At 28.7% G+C, this 22,135-nt stretch overlaps 1 protein-coding gene and 1 non-coding gene across 3 annotated transcripts; one reads left to right on the forward strand and one right to left on the reverse strand.

Annotated features, from left to right (window-relative positions):
* Positions 1 to 5,736: 5,736 nt before the first annotated feature.
* TRNAH-GUG lies at positions 5,737 to 5,808 on the reverse strand. The gene has a single exon. It is a non-coding gene; the product is annotated as a tRNA-His (tRNA).
* Positions 5,809 to 12,850: 7,042 nt separating this feature from the next.
* Positions 12,851 to 16,988, forward strand: LOC114179226. Of its 2 annotated transcripts, none has more exons than XM_028065488.1 (7): positions 12,851 to 12,996; positions 13,459 to 13,963; positions 14,059 to 14,234; positions 14,316 to 14,396; positions 14,540 to 14,615; positions 15,288 to 15,362; positions 16,500 to 16,988. In XM_028065488.1, the coding sequence occupies exons 2-7, from the start codon at positions 13,480 to 13,482 to the stop codon at positions 16,697 to 16,699; spliced, it is 1,092 nt and encodes a 363-aa protein (XP_027921289.1). In that variant the 5' UTR covers positions 12,851 to 12,996; positions 13,459 to 13,479; the 3' UTR covers positions 16,700 to 16,988. The 2 variants fall into 2 exon arrangements, with proteins under 2 accessions (XP_027921289.1, XP_027921290.1); XM_028065489.1 differs by having other exon boundaries at positions 14,065 to 14,234.
* Positions 16,989 to 22,135: the final 5,147 nt, after the last annotated feature.

The raw sequence follows: 22,135 nt of genomic DNA on the forward strand, positions 1-22,135 counted from the left end.
AAAAAAAATCAAAACTTGCAAACATATATATAAGGAACAATAGAAAAAAACATAATAAGAAGAGAATACCAATATTTTTAATATAACAAATTCTCTTGACATTAGAAATCCTTACAAATATAAAAAATAAGGAAAGAGAAACTTAAAATAGAGCAATAGTGTGAAATTGGTTTCTCTAATCATAAATCTATAATTAATGATCTCAACTGTCAAAATGAGAAATTTTATGCCGCGAACATGCTATCAAAATTTCAGCCCAATTTAACAATGTACGAAAAGAAAATGAAAATTTTTCTCAGGTAGTTCCTTGAATATACCAACAATTTTTCTTTCTCTTTTCTCTCTTTCTTCTAAGGACTACAAAAATAAACTTCTCTCTTGACCTAAAATACCCCTCTCCCTCTCCACTTCAATTAAATAGTGAGACAAAATGAGTTAAACTAGGTTTCTTTTTAGATACATACTAGGGAGCCCAACCCAACACATGTCCTCACTCATAACTACGTGGAGGTGATGATCTTGGCAGTGCCTTATTCATCATATCAACAACATTGTCATCTTTTCGAACTTTATCCAACTTCAACAACTTAACATCCAAACTATCACATATCCAATGGTGTCTCACATCAATATGTTTGGACCTATAACGAAAAGTTAGATTCTTACTAAGATGGATACACTTTAATTATCCACAAATAATGGATAGTTGTTTTACACAAAACCAAACTCCTACAAGAATTTATTCAACCATAACAACTTTTTACATGTTTTTGTAATAGCAATGAACTATGCCTCTATAGTGGACAATGCTACACACCTCTTCAATCTTGATTGCCAAGTCATAGCTCTCACTGCAAACTTAATCAAATAGTTCAAAATTTACATTCTAAAATCAATGTCTCCAACCCTATATAAGTTTGAGTAACCCATTAAAGTAGGTTTATCACCTCCAAAACAAAGTCTCAAATCACTAGTACCACAGAGATACCTAAAAATCCATTTCATAACATTTCAATGCTCTTTACTTGGATTTGACAAAAATGATTGATTGTACCAACAACATGTGCAATATATGGTATTGTACATATCATTACATACATCAAATTGCCCATTATAGATGCATAAGGAACTTTGTTCATATATATCTTCTTAACTTCATTTGAAGTACTCTATTTAACACTTAACTTAAGATGAGTAGTCATCTATTGATTTAACGGTTGATTTCAACTTTTGATAAAATTAAACAAAGGTGAAGAATATCCTATCTTGTTTAAGTTTACGGTCATTAAATATGATAATGTAGAATACAAACATTCACAACAAAATCAACCAATTTTTACTACCAATGATGTCTTTTGGCTTAAAGAATGTTAAGACTTCATGGCTTAGACTCGACAAATTCTATACAATCATTAACATGAGAAACCCAACAAATATAAAGGAGGTACAACAACTGACTGTGAAATTGGTATCATTGTCAAAGTTCTCATCAACAATAGGTGACTTAGAACTCCCATATTTCCAATGTCTCGAAACGAATGAGAAGTTTTGATGGACTAAAAAATGTGAGGAGGTTTTCTGAAAACTCAAAAAGGCTTTTTCTCATCATTGATTATGTCAAAACTGCGTGGAACTCTATCAATAAGTGTAAATTACAATAATAATTCGAGATAAATAAATAGATCTTTATACAAGAAATCTCAGACAAACAATGACCCATGTATTTTTGACAATGACAATATTTCAAGAACAAGAATTGAGGTAACAAAAGAAAGGCAAAGAATTATTCATAGCAACAACAAAAACTCAACAATGAAAAATAATGATAAAATAATTAGATACAACAATCATTGATTGGGTAGTTGAATACAAACCTTCATTGCTTTAGCAAGAAAAGTAGTGCCTCAATGTCAATGACATGGAGGAAAATTAAAGTAATGTCAACAAACCCAATGAGATGGAAAAGGAATATGAGAGGCTTATAGGGTGGTTAGGGAAGACCAATCTAGAATACTTAAAGGTGGAGGAAACATAATCGATGAGGGGGAGCATGGTGAGAGATTCACATGAAGTTTGTAATGGAAGGGATATCTTGATGTATACTTTAGTTAAATAACATGATTGTAAACAACTTAATGGAACACTGATTTGTGGAGATTTCAAAATTTGAATTTTGTTTAAATATGTCCATTAACATGAAACAACTGAGAAGATGAAGACACATGCCATAAATAATTGGGTAACATTAATCTTGTTCAGAGAGAGGATTACGACTTTTGTAAAGATTTTAGCCTTGTGAATTTGTGCATTAATTTATTTATGTGGATATTAATAAATTTAATAGTAGTTTTGGTAGCATTTGTTAACAAACTTGTACATGTACATGCACTGACCAACTCTAATCAACATGAATGTCTCTCTCAATTTATGATATAGACTAAACAAATTAGCATTGAATATGTCATCTTATTTAAGTTATATATTTCATAAGGTGCTAAACAAAGGTCACACATACAAAATATGAGAGTGACAAGAATACTTAATAAAACATTATCATTAAGTAAGGTTATTTCATATAATAACAATATTTTACTTATCACAATTTTACCAAATTTTTAAAATAATATATATATATATATATATATATATATATATATATATATATATATATATATATATATATATATATATATATTAAAAGTCACCAAAATTCTTTAAATGCTTAATAAACTACTATTTCAAGTATGGTTAAAACAAGTAATTTTTAATTATTAAAAAGGTAAATGATTATGATAAATATAATACAATATACTAAAATTTTTTAATAGAACATTAAATTACTATTTTACGTGTTTTTTCCATTAAACTAGATAAACAAATATTTGTAATGGACATAATATATATTTATGGTTATATACAAGTGATATACACACGCACATACTTTTTACTAGTTTTTATAAAATTTTATAATTTTAATTTGTTTTATTTTTCTTTATGAATTGAAATTCTCTCACGTGGATTGTAGATTAAATTAGAAATTAAATCTTTCAAAATCGATTTTGCAAAACGATATTTGTCACCCTTCAACGGGTGTGTCCAAAAGCCAAACCTTAGTTTAGCAGGAAGTTATGGAGGCGCCAGGAACAAAGAACATGTTCTTCTTCCTGTGCTGAGGACACTAGATAGACAACAGTTTCAGCTGCATATTAGTTTCCTCTAAAACGACAGCGACATATTCATCACTATGCGCATTGTTACCGCGGCCAACTCTCTCAAATCACTCTGCAGCCTCCACTTTTTCAGAGTCACCTCTTCTCTCCCGTTTCCGTTCAAGGGTAAGCCAAACATCTCTTCCAATTTTCCCATTTTCATTCTTCAGTTCCATACTTACGATGACAAAACGAGGATCAATTATTATGTATTTTCCCACAGACAAACAGCAGTTTGAAACACAACCACACAGCGTCACCTATTCACCGGATAATGGTCACACTGTTGGAAAGTCAACACTGGTGATGAACATCGCCTCTCTACTCGAGTGACCGAAACCGAAACCCAAGAGTCGGATGGAGCTTAAGTGGTTTTTCGAGCTCCGAATAAAAAAACGGGTCAAGGAGCTACCCGCCAATGGCAAGTTCCGCGACCTTATGACAAGTTGAAAGAAAAAAGTGGAGCTATTCACTCTGCAAAAGGTGGAGGCGTGGAATTATAGGACAGTTAGAATTGGGAAGAAATGGTTGGGTCATGGTTTGAAGAAAGTTAAGGAATCAGAGATCAAGCATTTGGCAGATAGTAGCTTCCTCCTGAATAGGATTTACAACACCAATAATGCCAATCACATTGAGATTACTCTGAACTCAAAACCACAAAATAATGGATTTATGATCTTTATCTTTATACAATGCTCATGTTTCTCATTTTTAACCGTGAAACTTAAACTTATACTTAAATTTCTTATAAAAACTGAGATTGTTGCTCCAATCAATGCCATAAAGATGGATCTACTGTGATATGGATTGACAACAAGGGGTACCCACGGTCTGCTAATTTACTAGTCATGCTAGATACAACTGAAATTATTGACTGGTTTTTAGGGATTTCTTGTCGGTGGCTGAAATGGTATGAAAATTGTGCTAACTTCGATGAGGTAAAGCTCTTGATTACATATCATGTTAGGAAATCATGCATTCGTACTTTAGCAGCAAAGTACAGGGTAATCTAGATTGTCATCTTAATCTAGATTTAATTTTTCTGTAATCTTTCTCAAGGTGAAGTGTTTCCTCCGATGATCTTGGCGCATTTTTAACCAATGGCCATCTACTTAATGGTTGATGCCAAGGCTAATGGATGGAAAAATAGTAGTTTTACTATGATATTCACTCGTGTTACAGACCCAGGTGAAAGAGATTAGGGATAAAGGCGAGAAAGAATAAGACCAATTCTGTCGATGGTTGATAGATTGGTGAACAAAACAAGGAGAATTCTCTGCCCAATGGCTTCCCTTTTAACCAAAGGTATTCTGCTACCTATTTATGCATTACTAACATATCTGATTACAAATGCTCTGCTATTTAACCTTGTTTGAAAGAATGTTCACTGTAAATTTTAAAGTGAACTAATTACTTTTTAAAGTGAGACTAACCTAAATTTGCAGAGAGAATAAGGAGCTGTGAGAGAAAAACTCTGTATGCAAAACTCTTCTCTAATACCACTATTTATTTATAATAATAAAATGTTTTTCTGTAACTGCAGAAGGAGATAAGGCCAGGCTAAGTCTAAATGACTGAGTGAAACCAAATATTTATTTTTATAATTACTAGAATAAGTTATTTGTTTTCAATATCCTGTCAAAATAAATTAAAAAAACAAAATTTAATCTTTTGAACCATAACACAACATATTAACAAAAGTATCCAGTTCAACCACAATTTAATCGCAATTTAAAAACCACAAATTGAACTGCTTCAACTATCAAAACTAGGATCCGGATATTTTGTGGTTCTATCTCTGCTTCTTTTATTTATTGATTTTATAATTATTAAGATTTTATTGAGTAAAACAAAGTCTCCTAACCCAAGCAAAAAGATGGGACGAAAATATAAAATTGGAACTCTGATAAATAATAGATTCTAACAAGGTTTATAAAGCACTTCTTAGGTTGAGTGATTTAACACAATGTACAGTCACATTTTCAATTCTTAACAAATAAACACCTAAAAATATATTTTTTCAATTTTCTTAGTTTTTATAGGGTAACATCATTGCTAATAACATAAATCTAAGCAATTATCCTTAAAAAAATAGGCGTTAAAAAATTGATAATAATAACAACAAATGTTTTACAGCTCAGCCATTGTGGGTAAAAGAGAAGATATGAAATATTTAATTATAATAGTATGTAATACTGAATATGCATTTAAATTTTTATATAGGATTATAAAATATACTTGTGGTTGCTGGGATTCGCGTCCAGGTCTCCACGGCCACAACGTGGAATTCTCACCACTAAACTACAACCACTTTTGATTATCATTCTAACCACTGACTTTTATCATTTATTTATTATAAAGAGAATATTTTATAAAAACCGATTGTGGTTGCTGGGATTCGAGCCCGGGACTCCACGGCCACAACGTGGAATTCTCACCACTAAACAACAACCACTTTTGATTATCATTCTAACCACTGACTTTTATCATTTATTTATTATAAAGAGAATATTTTACAAAAACCGATTGTGGTTGCTGGGATTCGAGCCCAGGTCTCCACGGCCACAACGTGGAATTCTCACCACTAAACTACAACCACATTTTCGGGATAACTTTATAATAAAATGATAATTGATCTTGATTTTATATATTACTATGTAATTAGAATGAGTTTATTGAGATGAAACTAGGGATGTCAAAAAAATTCGTACCCGCGGATAAAATCCGCAACGGGTAGGAAATGGATATTAAAAATGGATACCCGCTACCCGCGGGTATGGGTATTTTTGATACCCGCATGTTAACGGGGCGAGTACGAGTATCATAGTATCCATACCCGTGGATACCCGTACCCGCTAAACTTTACCTTATATATATATATATATATATATATATATATATATATATATATATATATATATATATATATATATATATATATATATATATATATATATATATATATATATATATATATATATTAGTAAACAACATTATGAGTCTTCGTCCAATAATGGTGGTCAGATTCTTACCCCACAAATGAATAAATTACTTCCATATACTGTGGAGGTATTGATGTGTCTCTAAGACTGGTTATGGACCAACATGGAAGGTAATGAAATTAACACTTTTACTTAGATATTTTAATTAAGTGATTGTTAGAAATTTTTACTGAACTTCTTATGTTTTAAAGCTTTTCTAGATTAAAATTGGACAACATGAAACTTTATACAATGTTGCAAGAGGTGGACATCGATGAAGTTAGTAATTTCTTTAATATTTTATTCAAAAATAAACTACAATATAAATTGGTAGTGATTTTTTATTTGTTTGTTTTTCAAGAATCAATCGGAGAAAGGAGACTTGTTGATCTAAGCACTAATTATGGTTAAATATTTTTGTAAATACCCGCGGATATGAAAAAAATAGATGGGTACCCGCATAACGGATACCCGACGGATATGGGTACGGGTACGGGGCAAATATTTTTCCAGCGGGTAGGGTACGGGGGAACTACTACTTGTACCCTACCCGCCCCGTTGACATCCCTAGATGAAACTCACAAGGATTTGTTTCTTTTGGTTTGTTGTATATAGGGTTATAAATACCCAATCTGACAGTTTAATAATAAGTTTTTTTATTACTTTAACTGATTAAAATATTCAGTGGTCCAAAATTTTAAATAGGTTTGTAGATTTTTTTTTAGTTTCAACTAGATCTATATTTTAAAAAATGTGTAACAATTAGGTTCATTATGTTAGTATGGTATTAAGCGCGTTAATTATATGTCATGTATCAACTCCACGTGTTTCTAAATTTTTTTATTAATTATTTATTTTTTTATTTATTTTTGGTTAAATTACTCCTTTGATCCTTTTATCTGTCAAGTAATATTAGTTTGGTCCTCAAGTTTTCTTTTGTCTCAGTTTGGTCTTCATTTTCTTAAAAATAATTCAAGTTAATTCTTACCGTTAGTTTGATCAGACGGGGTTAAAGTCAACGCTACCTGTCAATATCTGGTATTTTAAAACTTTTGAATTTTGTTTGAATTTTTTTTATTTTTTACCTGTATCACTTCACAATTGTGTCACTTGTCAAAATGATTTAATTTGGTCCATTTATTTGTTTTTAGTTTCAATTTTGTCCCAAACCAATTTTTGTAAAAATGAAACAATATTATCCCTCCTTAAATTTACTTTTTTATAACTTTTATGTTATTATTCTTACTAAAATTAACGTTTTTTTATTAAATATTTATAGAAATATGTAAATACACAAAGTAAAGATATGAATCACTTATGCTTTGTTTAAAATACATTAAATACATTCTTAATCATACAATTTAAAAAAAAAATCATTACAATCTTACAAACTTACGGTAGTTTTTCAATTAAATTGAACAAATTTAACTAAAATAAACACTTACTTGAACAAAACACAAACAATCATAATTAGGACAGTCCACCCAAATAACGTGAACAATGTTAGCTTATACATTATGTTGTCATCAATTTAAACGACATAAACAAAAAGTACATAATTAAATATATTGTAGCAAATCAAGATCAAACTAAAACAGGAACCACAATAGTATTTAATTTTTTTTTATTTTAATCAAAGAATTAAAAAGTAACTCCTTCTCTTAACATATTTATCAAATTCTTATAAATAGTTTGAATGTTTATTATTTAAGAAATAATAATAATGATTATTTGTCTTTATTTAATTATTAAAAGATGACCGTTTAAATATTAAAAGATGGACGTTAAAATAATCACAACTGATTAAGAATTAATAATATTTGTCTTCAATTTTTTTCCATAGTTTAATGAAAATTAAATGTATATTAAAATTGAAGAGTTCATAAACTCTGTTGAGTTCTATATAATTATTAACACGTCAGAAAATATTAGAACACCATTGAATTTTTTTTTCATTATTAAAAAATGGGTTAAGTATGTTTTTAGTCCCTGAACTTTGACCCAAAATTGGAATTCGTCTTTGGTCGAAATTTTGATAAATTTTGGTCCCTAAACTTTAAAAATGAATGAATATAGTCATTTTAACCCAACTTTGTTAACTTTTTTTTTTAGGTTTCGAATACATTTCTCAGTAAATATTGAGTCAAGAATGTGTCAAACGGCGTAAACAACTCCAATATTTATTGAGAAATGTATTCGAAACCTAAAAAAAAAGTTAACAAAATTGGGTTAAAAGGACTATATTCATTCATTTTTAAAGTTTAGGGACCAAAGTTTATCAAAGTTTCGACCAGAGACAAATTCCAATTTTTTTGTCAAAGTTCAGGGACTAAAAATCATACTTAACCCTTAAAAAATTGATAGACATCTATATATGAACAAATTTCAATTTAATTATAAAATGATGAATAAGCAGATGTTGAATCATTATTTTTAATTCAAAAATATATGGTACTAGTAATACTGCATGTTTCATTTAACTATATTGGTGATTAGTATATGGATAAATAATAAATTAATAGGAATTTCACTTTTAAAGGAAGGGGATTGTCATAAAAAAATTGAGTAGTATAAAAAAGGCTTAAATACCTTTTTAGTCCTCATTTTCGTAGTGTTTGTTGCAGATGGTCTTTATTTTGACAAAATGTTTAAAATGGTCCTCATTTTGACAAAATGTTTAAAATGGTCATCATTTTGACTGAATGTTTAAAATGGTCATCATTTTCACAATTCGTGTTTTATTTGGTCCTTTTCTGTAACGTCATTTAAATCATTAACGGAACATTGTACAACTGACACAGTTTGTATTAGGGTGTGTTACGTGTACTTAGGGATGACAAAAATACCCGTGCCTGCGGATATCCGCGAATAAAATCCGCATTGGATAGTTACTACCCGCGAGTATTTATTATCCACGGGTAGCGAGTAGCGGGTATTTTAATGTCTGCTTATAAACGGTTCGGGTACGGGTATCATATTATCCGTACCCGTGGGTACCCGATACCCGGAAAATATTAAAATTAAAATTTAATTTATATTTTTTTAAGTTAAATTTAATTAAAATTAAAATTAATAGTATATTTTATTATGTCAAATATAATTATAATTTAATTTATATTTTATTTTTATAATTTTATATTAAAAAATTTATAAAATATATATTTTTTTGAATATTTGCGGATATCGGGTATCCACGGGTACCCGCGGATATTTTTAAAACCCGCCAACTGCCCCAACATTCCTTACCAAAACCCTAGCTCACTTATTTATCCTCAAATATCTAATTACCACACATGTACAGTACACGTAACACATTCTAATACAAATCGTGCCACCTGTACAATGCTCCGTTAATGATTTAAACGGCGTTACAAAAAATGACCAAATAAAATATGAATTGCGAAAATGATGACCATTTTAAACATTATGTCAAAATGAGAACCATCCGTAACAAACATTACGAAAATAAATACCAAAAAGTTATTTAAGCCTATAAAGAAATTGACTAGTATTCCAAATTCGAGTAATATCCACAAAATTTACTTCGTTTCTTTATATGTGAAAAAAGCATTTTCTTTGTATAAATAAGATTAATTACTCAATGCTCACATTGTAATTTGATATTATTTTATTGAGTGTCAAATTGAGTAGATAGATGTCTATTGTAGATTTTGAAATACCTATTTGAATACAATATCAATGGTTCTGTTTGCTGTTTTTCTCTTATTATCATAAGTTAAATATTCTTAAACTATTTTTTATTTTGAAAAATGCATTGAATTGATCTTCTGATTTTTTTAATTGTTATGCCATATTAAACAATTTTAGATTGTGTGAAATGATAAGTGTTAGTTATCATTATATTATTGAGTTTGTATCATGTAGCATAATCTTAGTTTGACATGCGACATTTTTTTACACAAGAAAAAAAAATTAAGCAAACCGAAAGTCGTCACATGATACATAGTTAATGTCATTAGTGCATTACTTAAAAAATATCTAATTGCAACAAATTTTTCAAAATAGAAACTTAATTGTGACAAACAAAAAGAAAGGAACTTACTTGATATTTTTCTACGAAAATGAGTGTAACCTAAAAATAAAATTGAAGTGCTGAAATTCACTAAGGTGGTGAAAAGGTTGTTGGGCCCTTTTTGGTTAAAAGAGGCCTATGTATGTTCGTGCTCAATGGATGCTGACCATGATATATGTTATCTGATATATGATAATATATATATATATATATATATATATATATATATATATATGGTTTTGTTAATTTGTGTACTAAGAGTACTGGTTAAGGATAATTAATATACACTAAAATCTAGAAAAGTTCATAGTTAATTGTAATATTAAATGAAATCTGACCTAATCACAATTAATACAATTTTATTTATTTAAAAGATAAGAATAAGAATACCTATAAGTATTATACGATTGTTATAATATTTTATTTTAATGTTTACCAATAAAATTTTAAAAATAATTAAATAATAAAAGAACTATATTTTAAATGTTACTAAAAATTTAAATATAATTAAACATAAAAATATTTAAATAACAGAAAAATCAACAAAAAATAATATTAAACATCTAAAAATTTTATAAAAATATCAATTTGAAATTTAATTGAGTTTTCAAAATGCTTATTTTTATTGCTTAAATAAATTAAAAAATATCCTTTTAATTTAAAACATAAACAATTAAATACATTAATTAAAATAATATAAATGTATATTACAAATTTTTTAAAGACAAAAATACCCTTTTAATATTTAGACAATAATTTTTTGATACAAAACAAGGACTTTAAATTTTTTTTAAGTCTCTACTCAAATTGATACTTTAATTGTTTTTTTTATAATTTTAGATGTTCAACACTATTTTTTTCCTGATTTTTCTGTTAATTTAAATTTTCTTATGTTTAATTATATTTAATTTTTAGAAATATTAAAATATATTTATTTTATTATTTTATGATTTTATGATTTTTTAATTTTTATTAATGAGTATTAAATAAAATATTAAACACACATGTATAACATTTATGTCCTTTAATTAAAATAAAATTGTATTAATAGTTGTTGGGTCAAATTTTAGTTAATATCACACTTAACTATGTACTTTTGTAAAATTCTGTGTATATTAACCATCCTTAACCAATATCCTAAGGGTAGTAAGACCCTATTTTAATTAATAGAATTAATTATTTTATCTTTTAATATAAAAATGACAAAATCAATACATATTTATTATTTCTTAATCAATATCCTTGGTGCATTGATTAACATTCTCCCATATATATATATATATATATATGGTCTTGTTAACTAATGTTTTAAGGACACTAGTTAAGAATAATTAATATACATTAAGATATAGAAAACTTTATAGTTAATTATAATATTAAATGAAATATTATCTAATCACAATTAATGTAATTTTATTTTATTTAAAAGACCAGAATACCCATAAGTATTACACTGTTGTTATAAGATTTAATTTAATATTTATCAGTAAAAGTTAAAAAACAATTAAATAATAAAATAACTATATTTTAATGTTATTAAAAGTTAAAATATAATTAAACATAAAAAAAATAAATTAACAAAAAATAATATTAAACATCTAAAAAATTTACGAAAATAAAAAATAAAAAATAAAAATATCAATTTGAAGTTTAATTAAGTTTTCAAAATACTTATTTTTATTGTTAAAAATTTTAAAAATATTTTGCTTTAATTAGTTGGATGATACTCATTTTCGTTTAAATGTGTGAGTTTGGTACCCGCTTTAAAAAATATGTTAATCGAGTCCTAACTTTTGAAAATGTTTTTCAATTATGTCATTTTCAGACAAAAATTATTAACAGTTAATTTGATTCAAGACTTTTACAACAAAATTTGAATATAAGTATCAATACTTAATTTTGTAAGTCATTTTAAATATCAATATTGTTAACGACGTTAATAATTTTCTTTCTGAAAGGGACCTGATTGAGACAACAACTTTTCAAAAGTTGAGACTCAATTGACACATCTTTAAAAGCGGGTACCAAACTGACACATAAGAACAAAAATAGTTATAAAGTGACTAATTAAATCAAATATTTTTGTCTTTACAAACTCAATTATATGTATTTATATTTTTTTAATTAATAAAATTAATAATTTTATCTTTTAATATAAAAATGAGAAAATTAATATACATTTATTATTTTCTAACCGATGTACTTGGTACATTAATTAGCGTTCTCCATATATATATATATATATATATATATATATATATATATATATATATAACTCTATATAAAGGGAATTTCCTCTTTTGTGTCCACATTTCATAATTCCAATTTTACCCTTTACAATTTAATTATTTATTAAATTTTTAAAAATTAACGGTTACTTTTACTAGTATATATATATATATATATATATATATAATTGTGCTAGAAAGTTCTGTTTTCATGAAAGAATTACGAATCATATATAACTCTATATATATAACTCTATATAAAGGAGATTTCCTCTTTTGTGTCCACATTTCATAATTCCAATTTTACCCTTTACAATTTAATTATTTATTAAATTTTTAAAAATTAACCGTTACTTTTACTAGTATATATATATATATATATATATATATAATTGTGCTAGAAAGTTCTGTTTTCATGAAAGAATTACGAATCATCCAGTGAATGTGCATAAATTGGGAACACAGTTCTAGGTTTCAAGTAATTCGGTTCGTCTTTCAGCACTCTTCTTCGATTTCGCCCTCTCTACTCTCCCATTGTCTCTCTGGTACACCTCTCTGTCAAATCTCCCCTTTTCATTTTACGGATTTTTAATTTGAATTATGTTTATCTGGTTTCGTGTTATGCTTCAACATTTTCCGTTCTTAGTTATTCATTTGTGTTGTTTCACCTTTCTTCCAGTTTAAATAAACTAGTTAACATGTTTTTTGGTTCATTGGTTCTGTAATTGAAAGTCGGTATATGCAAATAAGCCCGTTGGCCCTATTTTCTGAGGCCTTTCTAGGGATTATCAGGAAGTTGCTAGGGTTTAAAGCATGTGTTTACATTAGAAAACAATGATTAATATTCTTATATCCTCTTACACGTTCATTTGCAGCAAGAATTTAATAAAAATATATAATCATTTATTATGAAAAGATTTTTCTGAAATAGGTTGTATTAAATCCTTGATTAATATTTGAATGGTTTATTGAGTTTTAATTACCCTGATTGCAACCTGTATTTTCAGTGAATACTGCGCATAGAGAGAATGCAAGGACGCGGGGGAGGCAGGGATCCTTTCTCCAATTTTGGTGACCCTTTTGGTGGGTTTGGAGGGTTTGGTTCCTTTGGACCTCCCAGGAGTTTACTGTCAAGCTTTTTTGGGGGTAGGGACCCGTTTGACGATCCTTTCTTCACCCAGCCTTTTGGAGGGCTGTTTGAATCTAGTTCCTTTGGTAGTTCTACTGGATTTCCTTTTCCACCAGGTATGCATCCATCTGGGTTTCTTCAGCGTCAAGTCCCAGAGATGCATCCATCCGGGTTTATTCGACATCAATTCCCGCGGGTGCATCCATCTGGGTTCCTTGACCGTCAAGCTCCAGAGCCTAGTAGACAAAGGGGACCAATCATTCAGCAATTGGACTCTGATGATGAAAACGAGGACACAACAGAAGAGAGGAAAGAAAATCCAAGAAAGCATAGTAGGTCAAATGATGAACCTTCTGTTGAACATCCAGATGATGAAACTGAAGGTAATGCATGTCTTCTCCTTCACCAATAGGTGCTTTTGCTCTATCTCAAAAATGTGCAGCTTGGTTTTGCTTACTCTGATTATTTATAATTCAAGTTGCAGGGAAGAAGAGCAGACATATGTACTCTGGAAATGAGTACAACGGAGTCATTACAACTGGGCCTCAGCCTCAATCTCAAGGCTTCTTCTTCCAGAGTTCAACAGTTAGCTATGGTGGTGCAAATGGAACATATTATACCTCCTCAAGGACAAGAAGGAGTGGGAGTGATGGAGTAAGCATTTGAATTGTTGACTAATAGCTATAGTGAAAGATTTGCAGAATGTTATTTTTCTGATGCCATTTTTTCTGTTAGGTGACCTTCGAAGAGAGCAAGGAGGCTGATAGTTCAAAAAGAGAAGCTTCTCACGTAATTTCTAGAGGCATTCATGGCAAGGTATTCTTATACTATTCTCTTTGGTTGCTATGGTAGATTCATTTGTTTTGGTTTTGGAATAACTTTTGCTGTTAACTTTTAATTCTTTAACTTTTAACAGGTCTCTTACTCATGTGGTTTTACTTATATGTGATGTTTTGTAGGGTCATTCCCTCTCCAAGAAACTGCATTCTGATGGTAGGGTGGATACTATGCAGACTTTGCATAATATAAACGAAGGTAGGTCATGTATCCGATTTTCATGGAAGTATGGTGTGATATCATATGACCATAGTAGTCAACGGTTCATCATAGTGTTGCTATAGTAATGTTGCAGCTATGGGTCCTTTGATGGAATGCTGGTTTGTTTTAGCTTTCTATAGCAGTGACTATTTAATGCAACCATCTGACCCGTAGCTCTCCTCTGTTTCCAGCTAACCCACATTCTTTGGGACTCTTTCTGTGGTCTTTACTCTGATCACATCCTTGGGGTTCTGTTCACCTCAAAGAGGGACTTATGTTTAGTTTTTCACATTTGTGCGTATGATATGTTATATGTCTATGTTTTGTTTTCTCCTTTTTCACTGTTGTGTTCAGTTCAGATAAGTAAACCTTACAGTGACCTTTGTCTCTCTACTTTTTTTTCCTTTTATTTTACTTGCATTACCCTTCTTGTTATTGACTCCTGTGTTTGGCTAGAATTATGACTAACTATTAATATGCAATTAATTATGGCTATTTTTTAGGTAATGGAAATTATTTGTTATGTATAGAAATTTGGTAGTTGTGATCATCCTGCTATCCACTATCGTGCTATAATGGTTTTGACCACTATTCGTGATATATGAGATTACTTTCACACTTTCATATTCTTTTATGTCTGCATTCCTGAAAGGTTTTTTGATATTGTAGAGGAACTTACTGGCTTTGAAGAAGAATGGAAAGTGAAGGTTCAAAACTATATGCCTGGATGGACTGGGAGTATTGGTGAGTAATTATCTCTATTCACTGGAAGATATTTCTATTATTTACAATAGGATATTTACAGTTATATGTTTACTATAATATTTACAGTTATATGTTTTCATATATGTTCCGATAGCTTCCTTAACTATATTTTTTTAATAAATATCTGCTAAATATTGTAATTTACTCAATGGATTATAACTATTAATGTACTTGAATAACTACAATTGAACAAAATAAAATAATTTACTGTATTATCCATAGTGTGGTATAGTGGTAGAGTGGCTAGGGCTGCTGTTTGCACAGTATAATAGCACACGGTTTAGTGTCATGGCTGTAAGCGCCTGTTACGCACCTGTGTGCAACAGTGAAGTATTCCTAAAAATTTTAAATGCCCTTAAACCTTAAGTTTTGAGTTTTAACAATGCACTAGTTTTTTTGTTGACCAACGTCTTCGTGAAGTGCTCTGCGGCCTGAGTGCGATCCCCCACTTCTCACAGTTGCATTTTACCCCTGTTCTTTTGGTTTATAGTGTTCTCTTTTGTTAATTTTTCTTCTCTTTTCTCTGTGAAGAAAAAATGTGCGTATTAATTACTTACTATGCGTAAATAATTCAGAATAGTGGTCATCATTATTGTTTTTTTTTCCATAGAAATCAGTTTTATGAATGACATGCATTTTTACTATTTTTCAAAGCTGCTAGGTTTTCCTTAAAAAAAACTAATAGATCAGCTTTCTGTATTTCCATTTTCGTAGCACCACTGTTTCTGTATTTCCTTTTTGGAGCTCTTTTTCTGCAATTTTCCTTTCATTTTTCCTTCAACTCCCACATTCGCTCACACTTAGAAATAATTCTTCCAGTATGTTGCGGGTATGCTTCTTTATGTTCATATACTTTTGGTTATATATTGCATTTGCAAATTTGCTGCTTCGGAGCTATCATGCATACTTCTACAAAATCTGGAAAAGAACCAAACAAAATATGAAATTGAGTAAAATAATACTGTGACATGGAAATAAGTAGTAATAATCACTGGGGGTGATCTATATTTTTGTGCTAAAAGACTTGCATCATGTCGTTGGAAGTATATTATTCACTTTAAGGAGCTCGGTTGAATTGTTGTTTGTCTTTTTAAGTTTGTGGTCTTTGTGTTTCAGAAGCTAGCGGTAGTAATGGCGAGGCTGTGCAGGCGAGGCGGGGAGGTTGGGCACTTCCTTCATCGGAGCATGGCCATCCGGTGACCGGAATATCTGAATCAAATGATGTTGATTCTTCTGGCGAACAGAAGAGAGCAAGGGCACATTCAAATGGTAGCAGTCCATACAACCTTCCAGGAGTAGGGCGTGGCCGAAATTAAGGCTTTAATGTTGCTAAAATACTTAGAATCAATTATCAATGTACACAGCGTCGTCATGTTAGTTAGTATTGTCACTGTTATGAGTTTCTTCTTCCCTTTCCCTACAGGTATATGACATTAGTACTGTTACTGTCGTGTGTTTCTTCTTCCCTTTCACTACAGGTATATCACCTCATTGCTCTTACTGTTAATAATATGTTTCTTCTTCCCTTTCCCAATAGGTATATGGTGACTTTTGTCTTTTCTCTTATGCTTCAATAGGGGTTTAAGACCTACATTATGACCTGAATACATAAAATTAATAGCGTCCTCTATCGTCATGCATGAGCTGTTTAATGTTTAGATGTTTTCTGGTTTTCGTGAGATGTTTTCTTGCCAAGAACCTGTGCCTGATGTTTCTTGCTCTATGTCCAGAATCGATTAATCCTACTTTAATTAATTCTTGTTATGTGATTTGAAGAACTGTGGTTGTGTAGGATTATACAAATCAATCTACTAATTAAAAATGAAAATTATTCAACTGGATCATCATGTCTTGTTAGATAGATGATGAGTCTTCCAATATAGTTTTGTGACTTTTTTAGACCAATGAAATTACTCATCCTTTAAGATTAGGCCGTTATATATCTGCATAAAATATTAACATTTTAATTTCTTAAAATTGTATGATTTAGTATTATTGAAAAGTAGGAAAAAAGTTGTCTATTATATAGATTACCTGGTTGTAAAATTAATATTGTTAATTAATGTGAAAATAACACGAAAGAATTACAAATGTTAATCAAAATCACTAACAGATGGTGGAATACCATTTGTGCATGCATAACTCGGAGGCTCATCTTTTTAAAATCTTATGAATTTTTAATATTTTATTAATTTATTAATTGCAGTAAAAATTATAAAATAAATCTTATGTCACTGACATATGTGAAAATAATCTAGAAAATAAATATTACTTTTGTTTTTTTTTTTTAAATATTGTTTCATTAATGTTCGCAGAAAATTTATTTTGATATTTTTCTATAATGTTAAGGTTTATAGTAAACATGAATTTAATTTAAAAAAGATTAAAATGATAAACTAATTGATTTAACTTGTTTTGCAAATATAAAACAGTAGATCGATTTTCTGGAAATAAATGATGAAATTAAACTTAAAAAATAGATAAAGTATCCAAAAGGAAAATTCAATTTATTTATTCTCGTTAAATAATATAAATGTAATATATTTAGTATCTAGCCTTTTGAGTTTCATCAAAACATAATGTTTAAATTCCTAAAAGTTTATTGGTGAGTCAACATAGAAATCCATACCAAGATATTGCAAAATTTATCATTCGGTCGGATTGATAGATTGCTCAGACAATTTAGAATATTTAAAGGATAGAATAATATTGACTTCTATATTAGGAATAATAAGTTCAATTAATAAGTTATATATTACATCATGAACTCATTGAATATGGAAAGCCGATAAGATATTGATATTCAACTTGGTTGGACAATTTTTTGTAATTTATTTTTTTATTATACTGTTTATAGTACGAATTTTAAAAATTGTCTAAACGAGATATAAAATTACAAATTAATCAGTAACAAATGTTAGTTAAGGCTGACAAAAAAATGATTATATATTATCGGCAAATAAACTTAAAAAAATTATGAGAATGGATACATTGTTTGCAATGTAAAAATCTATGATATTGCAAATAATTAAGTTGGAAACTTGCTCACCTCTTCCCGAAATAAACTAAATGAAGATTCATACGAATATACCTCCAAGGTCATTGGGTTAATCAAGATAAAGAAAAGCTAAAAATAGTTTTTGAACATTGTGTTCATTATGTTTGGGGATATTTAATTTTAAATTTTGTTGCTTTAAGTTATATTATCTTCAATTGGTTTATATTAATATCTATTTTATAATACATAAGTTCAAGACATTATTTCAAGCTGCTTACCCAAATTTTCTAAAGTTCGGTGTTTTGAATTAAATCTAATAATATTCTTATTTCTTCATATCTTTTTTAATTTTTTTTATGTCTATTCTCGTACTTATGATCTTAAAAAAAAAAACTTATTTGAAACAACAATAAGTTCCAAATTTTATATTCCTCTAATGATTTTTTCCCCAAAAACAAAGTTTATCATTGTTTTTTATTAACGAAATGTATGCTATCATTACGACTAATATACATTTATGAATTATTTTGTTTCTACCATTTCAAAAAATTAGTTACTATGATCATTTATCATTAAAAAATAGAAATTTTGCATCATTCAAATAGTTTATACATTTGTATTGAATGGAAGGAAATCTAATATTAGATAACGATCATTATATTAGAATTTAAAAGATCGAAGTAAATAAACAAAATACAAGAAAAGAAAAAAAATAAAACAAGAAAGAAAAGGAAAAAAAATCCAAAAAAGAACAAAACAAAAGCAAGACAAAAATAAAAATAAAAATAAAAATCAAAAACAGAAAAAAAGAAAGAAAAAGATTACGTTAAGAGATAGTAAGATATAAGAACTACAAAATACAAGATATAAGATACCAGAAATAATATCAGATATAAGATATAAAGGATGAGAAATGAAAGATGAGAGATGAGAGATAAGAGATAATAAATATAAGATATGAGATAAGAGATGAAATACAAGAAACAAGAGATAAGATACGAGAGATGAGAGATAAGATATGAGAGATAAGAGATGAGAGAAGAGAGAAGAGAGAAAAGAGAAAAGAGAAAAGAGAAAAGAGAAAAGAGAAAAGAGATAAGAGATAAGATATAAGAGATAAGAGATAAGATATAAGAGATAAGAGATAAAATATAAGAGATAAGAGATGAGAGATAAGGGATAAGAGATAAAAGATAAGAGATAAGAGATAAGAGATAAGGGATAAGATATAAGAGATAAGAGATAAGAGATAAGAGATAAAATATAAGAGATAAGAGATAAGAGATAAGATATAAGAGATAAGAGATAAGAGATGAGAGATAAGGGATAAGATATAAGAGATAAGAGATAAGAGATAAGAGATAAAATATAAGAGATAAGAGATAAGATATAAGAGATAAGAGATAAGAGATAAGAGATAAGGGATAAGAGATAAAATATAAAAGATAAGAGATAAAAGATAAAAGATAAGAGATAAGAGATAAGAGATAAGACATAAGAGATAAGAGATAAGAGATAAGAGATAAGAGATAAGAGATAAGAGATAAGAGATAAGAGATAAGAGATAAGAGATAAGAGATAAGAGATAAGAGATAAGAGATAAGAGATAAGAGATAAGAGATAAGAGATAAGAGATAAGAGATAAGGGATAAGAGATAAGAGATAAGAGATAAGAGATAAGAGAAAAGAGAAAAGAGAAAAGAGAAAAGAGAAAAGAGAAAAGAGAAAAGAGAAAAAAGAAAAGAGATAAGAGATTAATCATAAGAGATAAGAGATTAGTGATAAGAGATAAGAGATAAGAGATAAGAGATAAGAGATAAGATATAAGAGATAAGAGATAAGAGATAAGAGATAAGAGATAAGAGATAAGAGATAAAAGATAAGATCTAAGAGATAAGAGATAAGAGATAAGAGATAAGAGATAAGAGAAAAGAGAAAAGAGAAAAGAGAAAAGAGAAAAGAGAAAAGAGATAAGAGATTAATCATAAGAGATAAGAGATAAGAGATAAGAGATAAAAGATAAGAGATAAGAAATAAGAGAAAAGAGAAAAGAGAAAAGAGAAAAGAGAAAAGAGAAAAGAGATAAGAGATTAATCATAAGAGATAAAAGATAAGAGATAAGAGATAAGAGATTAGTGATAAGAGATAAGAGATAAGAGATAAGAGATAAGAGATAAGAGATAAGAGATAAGAGATAAGAGATAAGAGATAAGAGATAAGAGATAAAATATAAGAGATAAGGGATGAGAGATAAGGGATAAGATATAAGAGATAACGGATGAGAGATAAGAGATAAGAGAAAAGAGAAAAGAGAAAAGAGAAAAGAGAAAAGAGATAAGAGATTAATCATAAGAGATAAGAGATAAGAGATAAGAGATTAGTGATAAGAGATAAGAGATAAGAGATTAGTGATAAGAGAAAAGAGAAAAGAGAAAAGAGAAAAGAGAAAAGAGAAAAGAGAAAAGAGAAAAGAGAAAAGAGAAAAGAGAAAAGAGATAAGAGATTAATCATAAGAGATAAGAGATAAGAGATAAGAGATTAGTGATAAGAGATAAGAGATAAGAGATAAGAGATAAGAGATAAGATATAAGAGATAAGAGATAAGAGATAAGAGATAAGAGATAAGATCTAAGAGATAAGAGATAAGAGATAAGAGATAAGAGATAAGAGATAAGAGATAAGAGATAAGAGATAAGAGATAAGAGATAAGAGATAAGAGATAAGAGAAAAGAGAAAAGAGAAAAGAGAAAAGAGAAAAGAGAAAGAGAAAAGAGAAAAGAGAAAAGAGAAAAGAGAAAAGAGAAAAGAGAAAAGAGAAAAGAGATTAATCATAAGAGATAAGAGATAAGAGATAAGAGATAAGAGATTAGTGATAAGAGATAAGAGATAAGAGATAAGAGATAAGAGATAAGAGATAAGAGATAAGAGACAAGAGATAAGAGATAAGAGATAAGAGATAAGAGATAAGAGATAAGAGATAAGAGATAAGAGATAAGAGAAAGAGAAAAGAGAAAAGAGAAAAGAGAAAAGAGAAAAGAGAAAAGAGAAAAGAGATTAATCATAAGAGATAAGAGATAAGAGATAAGAGATAAGAGATAAGAGATAAGAGATAAGAGATAAGAGATAAGAGAAAAGAGAAAAGAGAAAAGGGAAAAGAGAAAAGAGAAAAGAGAAAAGAGAAAAGAGAAAAGAGAAAAGAGAAAAGAGAAAAGAGAAAAGAGAAAAGAGATTAATCATAAGAGATAAGAGATAAGAGATAAGAGATTAGTGATAAGAGATAAGAGATAAGAGATAAGAGATAAGATATAAGAACTACAAAATACAAGATATAAGATACCAGAAATAATATCAGATATAAGATATAAAGGATGAGAAATGAAAGATGAGAGATGAGAGATAAGAGATAATAAATATAAGATATGAGATAAGAGATGAAATACAAGAAACAAGAGATAAGATACGAGAGATGAGAGATAAGATATGAGAGATAAGAGATGAGAGAAGAGAGAAGAGAGAAAAGAGAAAAGAGAAAAGAGAAAAGAGAAAAGAGAAAAGAGAAAAGAGAAAAGAGAAAAGAGATAAGAGATAAGATATAAGCGATAAGAGATAAGATATAAGAGATAAGAGATAAGATATAAGAGATAAGAGATAAGATATAAGAGATAAGAGATAAGAGATAAGAGATGAGAGATAAGGGATAAGAGATAAGAGATAAGAGATGAGAGATGAGAGTTGAGAGATGAGAGATGAGAGA

Source organism: Vigna unguiculata, chromosome 3 (genome assembly GCF_004118075.2).
Source record: "Vigna unguiculata cultivar IT97K-499-35 chromosome 3, ASM411807v1, whole genome shotgun sequence".
Classification (NCBI taxonomy): domain Eukaryota; kingdom Viridiplantae; phylum Streptophyta; class Magnoliopsida; order Fabales; family Fabaceae; genus Vigna; species Vigna unguiculata.

What these genes read in the sequence shown, in the direction of transcription:
- LOC114179226 (XM_028065488.1), top strand. Translation starts at nt 13,480, where the DNA reads ATGCAAGGACGCGGGGGAGGCAGGGATCCTTTCTCCAATTTTGGTGAC. An exon ending in GAAGGAGTGGGAGTGATGGA is followed by an intron (nt 14,235 to 14,315) that starts GTAAGCATTTGA and finishes TTTTTCTGTTAG; the next exon opens with GTGACCTTCGAAGAGAGCAA. An exon ending in TGGATGGACTGGGAGTATTG is followed by an intron (nt 15,363 to 16,499) that starts GTGAGTAATTAT and finishes TTTGTGTTTCAG; the next exon opens with AAGCTAGCGGTAGTAATGGC.